General features: G+C 54.1%; 1 protein-coding gene across 3 annotated transcripts in view; it reads left to right on the top strand.

Annotated features, from left to right (window-relative positions):
* MAPK4 (mitogen-activated protein kinase 4) overlaps nucleotides 1-12,884 on the top strand; it is a 144,715-nt gene that overhangs the window by 125,746 nt on the left and 6,085 nt on the right. For 2 of the 3 annotated variants that reach the window (XM_059140144.1, XM_059140145.1), the window contains 2 exons: nucleotides 6,907-7,051; nucleotides 8,544-8,705. In XM_059140144.1, coding sequence (XP_058996127.1) covers nucleotides 6,907-7,051; nucleotides 8,544-8,705 — 307 coding nt within the window. The remainder of the gene's footprint in view (nucleotides 1-6,906; nucleotides 7,052-8,543; nucleotides 8,706-12,884) is intronic. The other variant, XM_059140146.1, reaches the window with a different exon arrangement.

Genomic DNA, 12,884 nt, shown 5'->3' with positions numbered 1-12,884 from the left:
AGAAGGTTGGGGTCGGGGCCTGGGGCCTTGTTTAATGGGTACAGACTCCGTTTTCACTGTGTGAAACGCACAGTGGTGATGATTGGACATCATCAATGTACTTAGGACCACTTAATTGCTTGAAAGTGGTTAATTTTATGTTAAGCGTGTCTTGCCACAATTGAAAATAAAAATTTTTTTCAAAGATTTTTATTTACTTATTTGACAGAGAGAGGGAACACAAGCAGGGGGAGTGATGGAGGGAAAAGCCAGCCTCCCACCAAGCGGGGAGCCCAATGTGGGGCTTGATCCCAGGACGCCGGGATCATGATCCAAGCTGAAGGCAGATGCCCAATATCTGAGCCATGATTCTTTCAGGGCACCTGGCTGGCTCCATCCATAGAGCACTCGACTCTTGATCTCAGGGCCATGAGTTCCTCTTTTTTTTTTTTTTTTTTTTAAAGATTTTATTTATTTATTTGACAGAAATCACAAGAGAGGCAGGCAGAGAGAGAGGGGGAAGCAGGCTCCCTGCCGAGCAGAGAGCCCAATACGGGGCTTGATCCCAGAACCCTGAGATCATGACCTGAGCGGAAGGCAGAGGCTTTAACCCACTGCGCCACCCAGGCGTACCCCCCCCTTTTTTTTTTTACTATAAAGAGGAATAACCACATGGCGTCTTCAGGCCTTTGCAAACTTAACTGGGCTTTGGTTGATTTCCATGGAAACCTAGGAAGAGATTGTGAATTTCACTGGCCAGGATACCCCCTGTGCACAGAGTGGGGAAGGAGCAGCCCAGACGAATGGGGACAGCCGATCAGCGTTGAGGGCATCTTGAAGTTAATGACCGTTCTGTGCAGCCGACTGAACCCTACTCTTTCTTCAGCCGTGTGGACTGTAGCTGTATGAACACAGCGTACCCCATTACTTACCAGCCACTGCGCTGTGCACTGGGCTTTGAAGACTGTGTGTTTCTTTCCTTGCCTTAAGTGATTCCCTGCTGTATATTTTTATGGAAATGAGTTTAATAGAATGAGTTTGGAGTCAGCAATAAGAAAGGCTCTTTGACTGTGGTGTTACTTCTTTTAAAAAAGGCTTCTAACCGTGCCTGATGGGGATATTGGCACAAGTAAGAATTACACCTTAGGAGGGAAAAGACTGGAGGAGGAAGGCCATACGTCTTTGCTTAGAGGGGCCTCTGGGAAGGTGTTGTTTTTCTAAATGATCTTTGATGAGTGTCTGTAACACAAAGAATTAACCCCATCATAGGTCAGCCTGCTGCTCTGATGGGGAAATCTGCCTGGGCTGTGAGCGAGGCTGTGTGCAAGATGAGTAGGGCCTTGCTGGCCCCGGTGCGGCCCTCTGACCGCGCAGCATCACCTCACCCACCTGATGACCCGAGCGTGCACTGAATCAGTCCGGGTCCCCAAGTGTCCGCGTGCACGCCCAAGTCCGAGAAGCGGTGCTCTGGACGTCCACCAGGGGAGTGGTGTCAGGGTTCCCCGTGCTGTGCCTGGACGCCGCTCCCTGTTAGGAGCCCAGTCCTCTCCCCGTCATGCCACTCTCCCCCCACCCCCCATGCCTTCGATAGCCCTGATGGCTTTAGAGGCTTTTCTGATGTGAATGGCAGGAGGGCTGCATAGTCAGATGGAAGGCACACCAGCTGCATAGTCTGCGGCAGAATCCCAGCTTGCCCCGTACAGCCTGTGTGACGCTGGAGAGACCACTTACCCTCTCTGTGCCTGAGATTGCTCCCTGTAAAATGGCTACAGTGAAAGTCCCTGCCTCCCTGGGTTGTTGTGAGGATGAAGTGAGTTAATCCTTGTGAAGCAGCACAGTTTGACGAGCTCAGTGCATGTTAGCTGTTATGATCCTATTACAGAGATTTCTGTCTCCTGCTTTGGCTCACGTCTGTCCCCAGAGCCTCAGGGAACAAGCTTAACTCTTCCATATGACAACCTTGCAAACATCTAAAGTCAGCTCTTGGGGCCCCTGGGTGGCTCAGTCATTTGAGCATCTGACTCTTGATTTCAGCTCAGGTCAGGATCTCAGGGTGATGAGATCGAGCCCCACGTCAGCCTCTGCGCTCAGCATGGAGTCTGCAAGATCCTCCTCTCTCTCCCTCTTTCTCTGCCCCTCCCCCACCCATGCAATCTCTCTCTCTCTCTCAAATAAATAAAAAAACACTTAAAGGCAGCTCTCATGCCACCCTCCCCCTTTATGTTCTGCAGGCTAAAAATCCCGCGTCTTTCCCATTCCTTGTGTGACATCCCTTTGATTCCTGCCACACGCCCCCTGGAAGATCTTCTGGGAATGCGCGCGCCTATAAGAGTCACAGCACCCATGCGGCAATCTGCACAGACCCCTAAGGCTAAAAATTTTACTTCTTCATAGCCTGATTTCTTTTTCCCTTGACCTAGTTTCTTCTAGATCAGACAGGGGTGCCTGTGTGTGCTGCAAGGACACGTGGCATCTCCAGGAAGCCTTCACTGACCCACTGCCAAACAAAGCCTGTCCCTGTGCGTTCTAAGCAGTCCCCTTCCTTGCTGCTTATAGGGGCTCTGATGTGTGTGCTGGTGGTGGTCCAGCGACGTGCAGGTTAGAGCGAGGACTCTGGAGCGGGACACCCTAGGCCACATCCCAGTCATACAAGCTTGGGCAGGGGGCCCTGTGGAGAGCCTGCATCGAGAGGCTGACGGGAGCACGGCAGAATGGAAGCGTGCAAAACGCTAACCCAGGAGTGCTGTCTGTTCAGTGTCTGACTCTTGGCTTCAGCTCAGGTCCTGATGGCAGGGTCGTGAGATTGTGCCCCGCAGGCTCCGTGCTGAGCTCAGAGTCTGCTCAAGGCTCTCTCTCCCTCTTCCTCGGCCCCTCTTTCCCACTCTTTCTCTCTCTCATAAATAAATAAATAGATCTTTTTAAAAAGGTCAAAGGCTAACACAGTGCTCAGCACAGAGTAGGTCCCACATAAATGTTGACCGAGATCATTTCCTTATCTTTCTGACAACCATATTGACTGTTTCATCTCTACCTACATTATATGCTCTTTGAAGACAGGGCTGGTTTTAATCATCACGTTCATTTCCACCGCACAGGGACACCACATGCCACAGACTTGCGGTAGAGAAGGTGAGGCTGTCCGAGTCCCCACCACCCTGGCCCAGAAGCGGGGACAGCCCTAAGCAGCCATTCAGTATGAGGGGAGAAACCAGCCTTCGCACCTTGTCACCCTACCCCTCCTTCCCCAAAACACACTCAGCTACAGCTGACTGGGCTTTTATGCTTCAGAGGCTGTGTCCCCGTTTCAATTCTCCTGTCCCTGTGAGGGGCCAGAAGGGTGAAGTAGAAGGTGTATTGGAACATGGCTTCTTCCCTAAGCTTCTCTCTCCCAGACACAAGGGGTCAGGCTCGGGAGGCACAGAGCTGGAGCCCACCCACCCCGTGCCGGCCGCGGACCAGTGCCGACCCTTCTGGAGTGAGTTTGAGGGAGGCTGTTCTGGATTCCCTGGCAGGGGGCAGCTGGGACTGAGTGCAGTGTCCCCGCTCCCTCTGCCCAGAGGATGCTCAGATCGTTAATCAGACCTTCCCTCTGGATCTGTTGGGGGTCCCTGATTACCCTCATCAGAGGGCAGCCACTGCTGATGATTTCCCAAACACCTCCCGTGCTTTTAAAATCAAAACCTCCCCTTGGCTGTACTGGACCCTAAAAGGAAGTGACACTGGCTGGTTGCAGCCATCTCTGCATGGCAGCGATTCCCTGCAGAGTCTAGACAGGGACTCCTGGCTAGCTGCCTCCCAGGAGCACCTCCAGACAGGGTGGCAGGAGGAAAGGGACTCTCGGGAAAGGGCAGCTCCAGTCCTGCCTCTCACGTGCTGAGGGGGGCCATGGAGAATCGTGGGAGTGTTTGTGTCCCGTCTCCTCAGAGACCCACACAGTGGTGCACCACAGGGAGACCAGGTATGACGGACAGGTTTCCTCCACATCCTGATGGAGCTGAAACTCTCCACACCCTGCAGGCTCTGACAGGAAAGCCATTTAAAGATACCTGTTGAGCCCATCTACTTACTGTTTTGTGAGCCCTTCTGATAAAACTCTCCATTCCTTGGTATTCTTTTTATTCTAGAAAGTTCTGTGTTCTTTCACCCCACCCACTCCGCTGAAACGTTCTTGAATTCAGATCACCAGGATCGTGTTGTGGGCCCCAGAGCCTCTTGCTTGGACACCCAGGGCTCATCTCAGCTGAGGGCAGGACCCCTGCCACCACCTCCTTCCCCATGTCTGCTTTTCCTCGCCCTGCCCCGCCTCCCCTTCTAGAAAGGGAGCCCCCTCTTTGTTCCCAACGCCCCCTTCTGCAGGGCTCCTCTTGCTCCAGAACCTGACAGAAGACACTGCAGCTTCCCAAATTCTCCTCTGCCCGGTGGCTTCTGAAACACACCAGTATGTCCTCTGTTTTCAAAACGGCTTGAGGGACAAGTGACCGTGGGGAAGCAGCAGGACCTCGGTTTTCATTCCTAAGTAAGGAAGAGCTGTTGGGCGAACTTTCTCAGCTGCTGTCATGGCCTGGCCCTCATTTCTGGCTCCGGGGCAGCCTTGCCCATGCAAACATCTTTCTTTTACTTTCCAGGCAGGTGTTTCAGAAGGAAGCCTCCCTGTGTCCCCACTTCAGTCCTGGGTGCTGCGGATTGGCAGGTGTTAATGACAGGAAATTCCATCCATAGAAGACCGCTCATTTACATATCAGAAAACTCCCCTCTGGGTGACTCTGCTTTTATCTTCCTCTGGCTGCCTCATCCTCTGACTAGAAAATCGATCAAACCATTCTTTACTGATGACCTGACCACCCAGAAGTGAACTTCTACAGTTTGGCTTGTGGCTGTAATTTTTTGAAGATTTTTTTTTTTTTTTAAGATCTTATTTATTTAAAGAGAGAGAGCAAGCCGGGTCGGGACAGAGGGAGGAGAGAATCTCAAGTAGATGCCCTGCTGAGCACAGAACCCCATGAGGGACTCCTACGACCCTGAGATCATGATCTGAGCCGAAATCAAGAGCCAGACGCTCAACCGACTGAGCCACCCAGGTGCCCCCCAAATTTCATTTTTAATTTAATTTAATTTAATTTATTAGACAGAGATCACAAGTAGGCAGAGAGGCAGGCAGAAAGAGAGAAGGAAGCAGGTTCCCTGCTAAAGCAGAGAGCCCGATACGGGGCTCAATCCCAGGACCCTGGGATCATGACCTGAGCCAAAGGCAGAGGCTTTAACCCACTGAGCCACCCAGGTGCCCCTAAACTTTATTTATTTATTAAAATTTTTTAAAAGATTTTATTTATTTATTTGACAGAGAGAGATCACAAGTAGGCAGAGAGGAAGGCAGAGAGAGAGGAGGAAGCAGGCTCCCTGTGGAGCAGGGAGCCCGATGTAGGGCTCAATCCCAGGACCCTGGGACAGTGACCCGAGCCGAAGGCCCAGGGTCAATCCACTGAGCCACCCAGGTACCCCACCTAAAATTTATTTTTTAAGTAAGCTCTACACCTGATATGGGCTTGAAGTCACAACCCTGAGATCAAGAGTCGCATGCTCAAGGACTGAGGCAGCGAGGCACCCCAGTCTATCTGTAACTTTCAGGATCACACTTAAACCCCTAACAAACCACCGTGCATACAGCAACATGGATGAATCCAGCTGCTTCATGCTAAGTGAGGGAATTGGGACTCAGAAAGGGGCGAGGACTCCCACGTATATGGCATTCCATACAAAGCAAAACCGGAGGACAGAAAACCGTGATTGCTAGGGGGCTGGGGCCAGGGCGTGGGGGATGGGTGACTCGACAGGGACATGAGGGAATCGAAGGAGTTCATTTGGGTGGGAGCACTGAGGCGAGGGAAGGGGTACCCTGTGGTCGCTTCCTCTTTCCCCCTTCCCTCCACCAGTTTGGGTCCCTCCTCTGAAGAAACATGTATGTACCACAGGGGAGAGAGCACTGCCGTCGTACTGTAGGGCTCTCGGAAGGTTTGAGCAAATAGATTCTAGATTAATTGATCAAAAGCTCCTGGTGGGTACTGGGGCTTCTTAACTTTTCATCTGCGCGAGCCTGGGTCTGTGAGAGTTCCTGCATCAGGGAAAAGGGCAGTTCAAATGCTGAATGGGGAGTTTCATCAGCGGACATCAAGACCATCCCTGGGCTCTCCCACTGGATCCCTTCCGTCCGAATCGTCTCACCTTAACCCCCAGACGGGTCTGCCTTCTCAGTTTAGAGACTGTTCCGGGTCATCCCAATGAACACCTCCCAGGTTACACTGAGGGCTTCTGTCCCAGACCACAAATCCTTGAGCAGTGACTGAAATCAGTGAGGACATTGATGCCCTCAGAAAGACACTGTGGAGCTCTCAGAATCCTCTGGGCCAACCAAAGCTGCACCCACTCTCTGTTCAGGGTGTTTTCGTATGCCCTTCACCTGCCCCCATTACGGAGCCAGCCTTCTGTTGTCAGCAGGGGCTTGGCATCCCCAGCTCTGTAGCCGCATTAATTCTTACCTTCAGCATCACAGTAACTGGCTTGATTTCAGATGTGTAGCCATTGCTGAAATTCAGCCACTGGATCAATGAAATTCCAAGTTTCTCGTCCTCACTCCGTTGATGATGGTAATGAACTTGAGTTTGGCTCCTAGGGATCCAGCTTCTGACTAGATGAGGGCAGATTCGTTTGGCAGGGTGATGTCACGTTGGGGTGGGAAAGGCTTCCTTCCAGAATGTTGGTCTCTTGCCTCCCCACCCACAGTGGAGAATCGCTGGGCCTCAGGGAAGGCTCCAGAGTGGAAGGATCCTGGACGGGGTGCTGTCTTTGGGTGGAAAGAAATGAGAATGTGCTGGGGAGAGAGGGTATGTCTGCACAGGGCTGCTCATCAGAGCAGGGGGTTCTGTCTTCCAGGGTTACCTGTCGGAAGGGCTGGTGACTAAGTGGTACCGCTCGCCGCGCCTGCTCCTCTCCCCTAACAACTACACCAAAGCCATTGACATGTGGGCCACCGGCTGCATCCTGGCAGAGATGCTCACGGGGAGAATGCTCTTTGCTGGTAAGTCACTGCCCATGCCCTCTTCCTTCTGATGTCGTTCTAGAAAAAGGGAGAACTGATTGAAAGGGAAAAAAGAAAAAAACCACACACACACCCCAATAACAAAATAAGACAAAAAAAGATGGTAACCACAAAACATTCTAGTCTTTCTCTTTAAAATGACCTGTATGGCTTAAGGGACCTACTTAGAAGCCCCTTATCATTTCTGGCAAGATACCAGAAAGGCTGAAAATAGCCTTTTGAGGGCAGAACTTTCAAAGTCAAGTAACGACTTCTATTCAGTGGGATTGACCACTGCAAACACCCATCCTACCTTTTCAGACCCTTCCTCTTCTCTCCCCGCCACTGTGAGCAGCCAGTCCGGAGTGTTCCTTTGGGAAGCGGACCGCACAGGGGGCTCCCAGGTCTCTGAACTGACCCTTCATGAGCCCGCACAGGACGAGGCCAAAGGGACCGCTTCCAAACGGCCTGAGCCGCAGGCCCTTGCTGCGACAGCATCGCGGTAATCCTGTCCGCTCGAGGCTGCACCAGGCATCGTTGGGGGACACAGAGGAGCCCCACCGTAGGACCAGCTTCTGGCAGTTTGGAATCGGTGGTAAGGGACAGGCACGCAGAGCAGCTACATAAATCTGGGGACTTCTTGAAGATAGAAAGTCAGTTAAGAGTTTAAACTGGTGGAAGTAAGTGGAAAGGCTATCAAGCAGAAAGGGGAAATGGAAGCAGTGGGAGTAAGAGCAGCCTGGAGGTCGAAGGGGACAGCGAGGAGAGAGACCTGACCCCTACCAGCAGTGCGACCGCGCCGGGAGAGCGTCCGTGCTCGGGCGGCAAAGATGAGTTGCGTTTCTGAGACTCGTAAAGACTGAAGCTTCTTACGGCCGAGCATCCAGCCTGAGGCCTGCCAGGGAGAAGCTGCTCAGTAAGTCGACATTTGGTGAAGGAATGAGGGAGCACGGGCGTGAATAAATGCCCGAGTCCGTCCTGTCCCAGCACACGTCTCCCACGCACCTGGCATAGCGGCATCGCCTGTCTTCCTCCCCTCTGCCTCAGGGAGCACAAGCCGCATTCCAGAGCCAGCTGGTGATTTCTGATTGTCCCCCTCCTCCTTAGGGTCCTTCTAATTGGATACCCAAAAGGCGAGGCTCAGACCTTGTTTTAAAATCACTTCCTTGCCCAGCCCGGGAAAGAACACGCAGAGGCGTCTGGGACAGAGCACTGGGCCCAGCTGTTCCCGTCACATTAGCTCGGCTGACTCCGTCTGTATCAGACGGGTCCATTCCAGAGGCAGAGACGCTTGTCAGCACCAAGCCCCAGAGATGGCAAGCAACCTGCCTGCAGTCACACAGCAGGCCAGCGGCCAAGTGAAGACCCGAACCCAGGTCCCCTGGCCGCCGGCCCCGTGCTGCTCCCACCGTCCTCCCGGAACCACCATGGGGCTTCCACCACCCCAGCCTCTCAGGCAACGCACTTGACCATATGGTATTTGGCTCCCCAGGGGCTCACGAGCTGGAGCAGATGCAGCTCATCCTAGAGACCATCCCCGTGATCCGGGAGGAGGACAAGGACGAGCTGCTCAGGGTGATGCCCTCGCTCGTCAGCAGCAGCTGGGAGGTGAAGAGGCCGCTGCGCAAACTGCTCCCCGAAGTGAACAGCGAAGGTACCTCCACCTGGGGCCAGGCCAGCCTCCGGGAGGCTGCGCTCCGGCTTCCTCCCGGGCCGGGCGGGTGGTCAGCTTCCAGAAGGACGATGCCGAGTTCCTAGACAGAAGGGCCAAGGCCATGCCACTGTAGCAGGAGTTTTCCCCAGCTCCTTCCAGAATGAGCGTCCCTGGCCCCCAGAGTTTGGCCGCCAGGAGACCCTCAAGGCAAAGCTTGGCGTCCTCCAGAGTCCATCCTTGTCTTGGCTTCCTTCTCCTTCTCGTCTTTCTCACTCGCCTTCCTCCACCTCCTCCTTCATCTCCCCTTTCCTTGTTTCCCTTGATGAGGTGATGCAGAGAACGTGGGTTTTATGAGCTTCAGACCCAGACCCAGACTCATTGCCCAGTTCCCCTGGAGTAGCTATTTGGCCTTGAGCGAGTTTCCTAACCTCTCTGCCTCTGTTTCCTTAATTGTAAGATGAGTGCAGTGATCCGTGTAATGGGGACATTGTGACGGGTGAGTGAAATAGAATGTGTAAAGCCCTGGGCCTAGGAGAGTTGCTCCATCAGCTGAATGTTAACATTAGGGGTACCTGGGTGGCTCAGGCGGTTAAGCGTCTGCCTTCTGCTGAGGTCTTGATCTCAGGGTCCTGGGATTGAGTCCCATGTCAGATTCCATGCTCAGCGGGCAATCTGCTTCTCCCTCTCCCTCTGCCCCACTCCCTGCTCATGCTCTGTCTCTCCCTCTGTCTCTCTCTCAAATAAATAAAATGTTAACATTATCACTGGATCTCACACCTACCAGAGGCTTCCTGAGGAGACCCCTCCCCGTGTTAGGTAGGACACAGGTTCAGCCAGTTGGAAGAGACACCCAAATTCCTAATGGCTTACATAAGATTTCTTTCTCATTTAAGAAAAAAGAAGTTAGGAAGCTTATTTCTCTCTTCTGTAGTAATCACAAAGCAGACAGTCCAGGGCCAAGACGGTGATCCTGCTGCAAAGTCATCCAGGGGCACAGGCCCCTTCCGTCCTCCTGTTCAGCCATCTTAGGGTGCTGCCCTTACTACCCGGAGGAAGATCGGGAAGGGGGGCAGGTCCGCTTGCCCTTAAGGTCATGAGCCGGAATTTGGACACCTCACCTCCACTCACGTTTCGTTGGCCAGAACTCAGTCCCGTGGCCCCAGCTTGCTGCGGTGGAGCAAGGTTTTATTCCATGCCACTTGGTGTCCATTATTACGAATGAGACCATCAAGAGACCAAGAACTTGGACCACTGGTGTCTTCTAACAATGTCCGTGGCCATGATCCCCACTCAATCATAAGCTGCCTCAGTTTTCTCTTCATGAAAGGGGAGGAAGGATCATTTCATTCACCACAAATTAAGACTCAGCCCATCCGTATGTGAGTCCCAGGGCCCTGTAGCCATCCCACCACGAGACGAGATGGGCAGTCACCTCTCAGGAATTCCGAGTCAGGGATGTGTCACCGCGTCCCCTCCCCCAAGCAGCCACACACACAGCAGCCCCTCAGTGCCCTGGCTCTCAGAGTGGTGGACTGTGTCTCCACAAAATCAGAGTTGGTCCTGATAGGAGATGAAGCTCCTCCTTATCGTCGGCAGCATCCCCTGCCGTGCATTAAGCCCCCACAGTGTCAGGGATGGGAGTTCCGAGACACGAGAGGTGCTCTCGCTGGGAAGACGGGGAGAACCAAGACGTGAGGGGAGAAAAAGACTAAGGCCCCCCTAAGGGGCCAGCGAGAGCTCCGCCTATTTGGGGAGAGGAAGGGTGTGGAGAGGGACAAAGAAGCTGGCCAGTGGGACATGGTGAGCCTGGACCAGCAGGACGAGTCACAGACCTGTAGGTAGGAAGTGAGGCTGGAGAGGTGAGAAGGGCCAAGAGGCCAATGACTTTGGACTTGATCCTGTAGCTGAACAGTGTTCACTGAAGCTGGGCGTGATCCTCTCTCCCTATGTGCCAAAACTCAGCTCCAACCAAAACTCCCTCGCCGGCCTGTGGCCTTGAAAACCTGGCCTTGAAAGGAGGTCTCCAGCTGACCTCTGGCTTTAGGAGAATGAGGGGTCCCCAGAATGAAATATGGGTAGGGGGAGAGCACCAAGGCCACCCACCTAGGAGAGCCGGCCGGTGACTTGCAGTCCCTCCCTTTTCTGTACATCTGAGGCCCCGCAGGCCTGGGAAGAGGCAGGGTCTCTCTCTGGCTGTAGCCCGCAGAGGCTCAAAGGGCAGCCTGGGTGACTCTGTCCCTCAGTGGCTGACGGAGCCATCAAGGCAGGATGAGGGAGACACAGGCCCCAAGGCCATCATATCGAGGCATCAGTTCTGAGCTCCGTTTACCCTACAAAGTAAAGGTGTCACAAGTGACAAATCTGATGGGAGTGCTCTGGGTGAAGCAGGGTTGGGGCCCTCAGGGCCCACCTGCATCTCAGTCACCAAAGATGCCCCTGAGGATCCTTCCAGACCTGGGGGCTCTGGAAAGTCCCGTTTGAGGTTCACTAGGTCACAGGAAGGTGACAGGATGGTAGGGAAGCCTCATACTAGAAATGCCTTCAGAAAAAGTGGGGAGGTTGAGCCCAGAAAAGAGGAGTTGGGGATTGGGAGGGCTTGGTTTCTGCATTGAGAAAAACAAAGCTAGTGCCGTGGCAGATACATCCGGAAACTCCAGGAAGATCTGCTGGCGGTGTAGACACAGCTTGCCTCCAGTCTGGACAGAGTGGGGAAGCCTGGGGTTCTCCTGGAACCCAGACTATCAGAGAAGGGTCTGCCATCTTCAACACTCAGGCTTCAGGGTCCCCCTGGACACCCACTTCCAGCCTAAGCCAGGGGAAGAGAGGCGAGAGACTCTTACAGGAGGCTTTCATGCATCCAGCCTGGAAGTGGGGTGCACACGTCACTCCCACCCCGTCCCCCAGCCTCCTGTCCCACAGCCGCATCAGACAGCAGGGGCGGCTGGGAGAGCCAGGCCAGTGTGTACCAGCCAGAGGGGCCTTGCCCAGGACCTGGCTGCTGCCTTGGTCCCCCCTGAGGGGACCGGACATGGGAGACCTGCAGAGGGCAGAGCTAAGCCCAGGATTGGAGGTTAAAGGGGGCAGATTTAGCTTAGAGACAAGAAGGGATTTTCTAGTCTTTAGGCTTCTAGAAGTGTCTGGCACCTGCTAGAAGACCAGCTGTCAGGAAGAGGAAGGAGGAGACTCATCTTCACTAGAGTCCATGGGGGGCACTTCAGGGTTTGCTGGGTCTTTGTTAACAACAGTGATGCCGGTGATGATGCCTGCCCATGTCCAGAGCTTCAGCTCTCTCCTGTCCTTGTCAGAAGGTCCAGAGTAATCTGCTGGATCGAGGGAGGGCAGCAGCCCAAAGAGGGAGAACCTCGCCCTGCCCAGAGCCAGGCAGGGCCAGAGCGGACTGTGTGCCGTGGCCAGGTTCTTCCCAGCCCCGCCCATCAGGGAGGGTCTTTCAGGTCCCCAGCCCTGACCCAGAGGCTCCCCCTGAGCCTCGGAGCTCTTGACGGTGATCGGAGTTCCTGCTGCTTTACTGATCTTGCGGTCTGGGCTTACAGAGCCCCACCACGTCCTCCCTCAATTTCCTGAATCATGGATGAATTTTACTGCAGAGAGACCCAGGGCTGGTGTGAGGGGCAGGGCGGTGGTGGCTGGCTTGCAGCCTTTGTCCCCTGCCACGTGGGCAGTAACGTGATTAGCTCCGCTGGGATTCAAGTGGGCTCTCCCGAGCTGAGACGTGATACAAACCTCCAGGCTAGACCTTGTGCTGAGATGAGGCAGGGCAGAGCCCACAAGGCAGATGGTTGCCCCTGCCCCGTCTGGAGAAAGGACACCAGTCCTGTGTGCAGAGCTGGTGTGTGGCCACTGCGTACTCACAGCGCCCGACTGGCTACCGAAATTTCGATGTACTTCCATGCTGGCGGGCAGCCAGCCACCGTACAAGGCTTCGGAGTGTCCCTTCCTGTCCCCAGGTTCCAGTGCCTAGGACCTCCCCTTGATCTGGACCCTGGTCCCCAGGAGGGCTTCAGCTTGGTGGTCATAAATATTTTAATATCAAGCCGGCCTGCTGTTGTTTGTCAAACCTCCAGGCGCAGCCTGTGGTAGGAAGGCAGGGCCGGGCAGCCGTGGGCTATCGGACCTGTCCCACCTGCCTCACCTTTCGGTGACCTGTCTCATAGGTCACTG

The sequence above is a fragment of the Mustela lutreola genome, chromosome 11, assembly GCF_030435805.1.
Source record: "Mustela lutreola isolate mMusLut2 chromosome 11, mMusLut2.pri, whole genome shotgun sequence".
NCBI classification, from domain to species: domain Eukaryota; kingdom Metazoa; phylum Chordata; class Mammalia; order Carnivora; family Mustelidae; genus Mustela; species Mustela lutreola.
The sequence above is the reverse complement of the archived record's forward strand: the minus strand, read 5'-3'. Positions and strand labels throughout refer to the sequence as shown.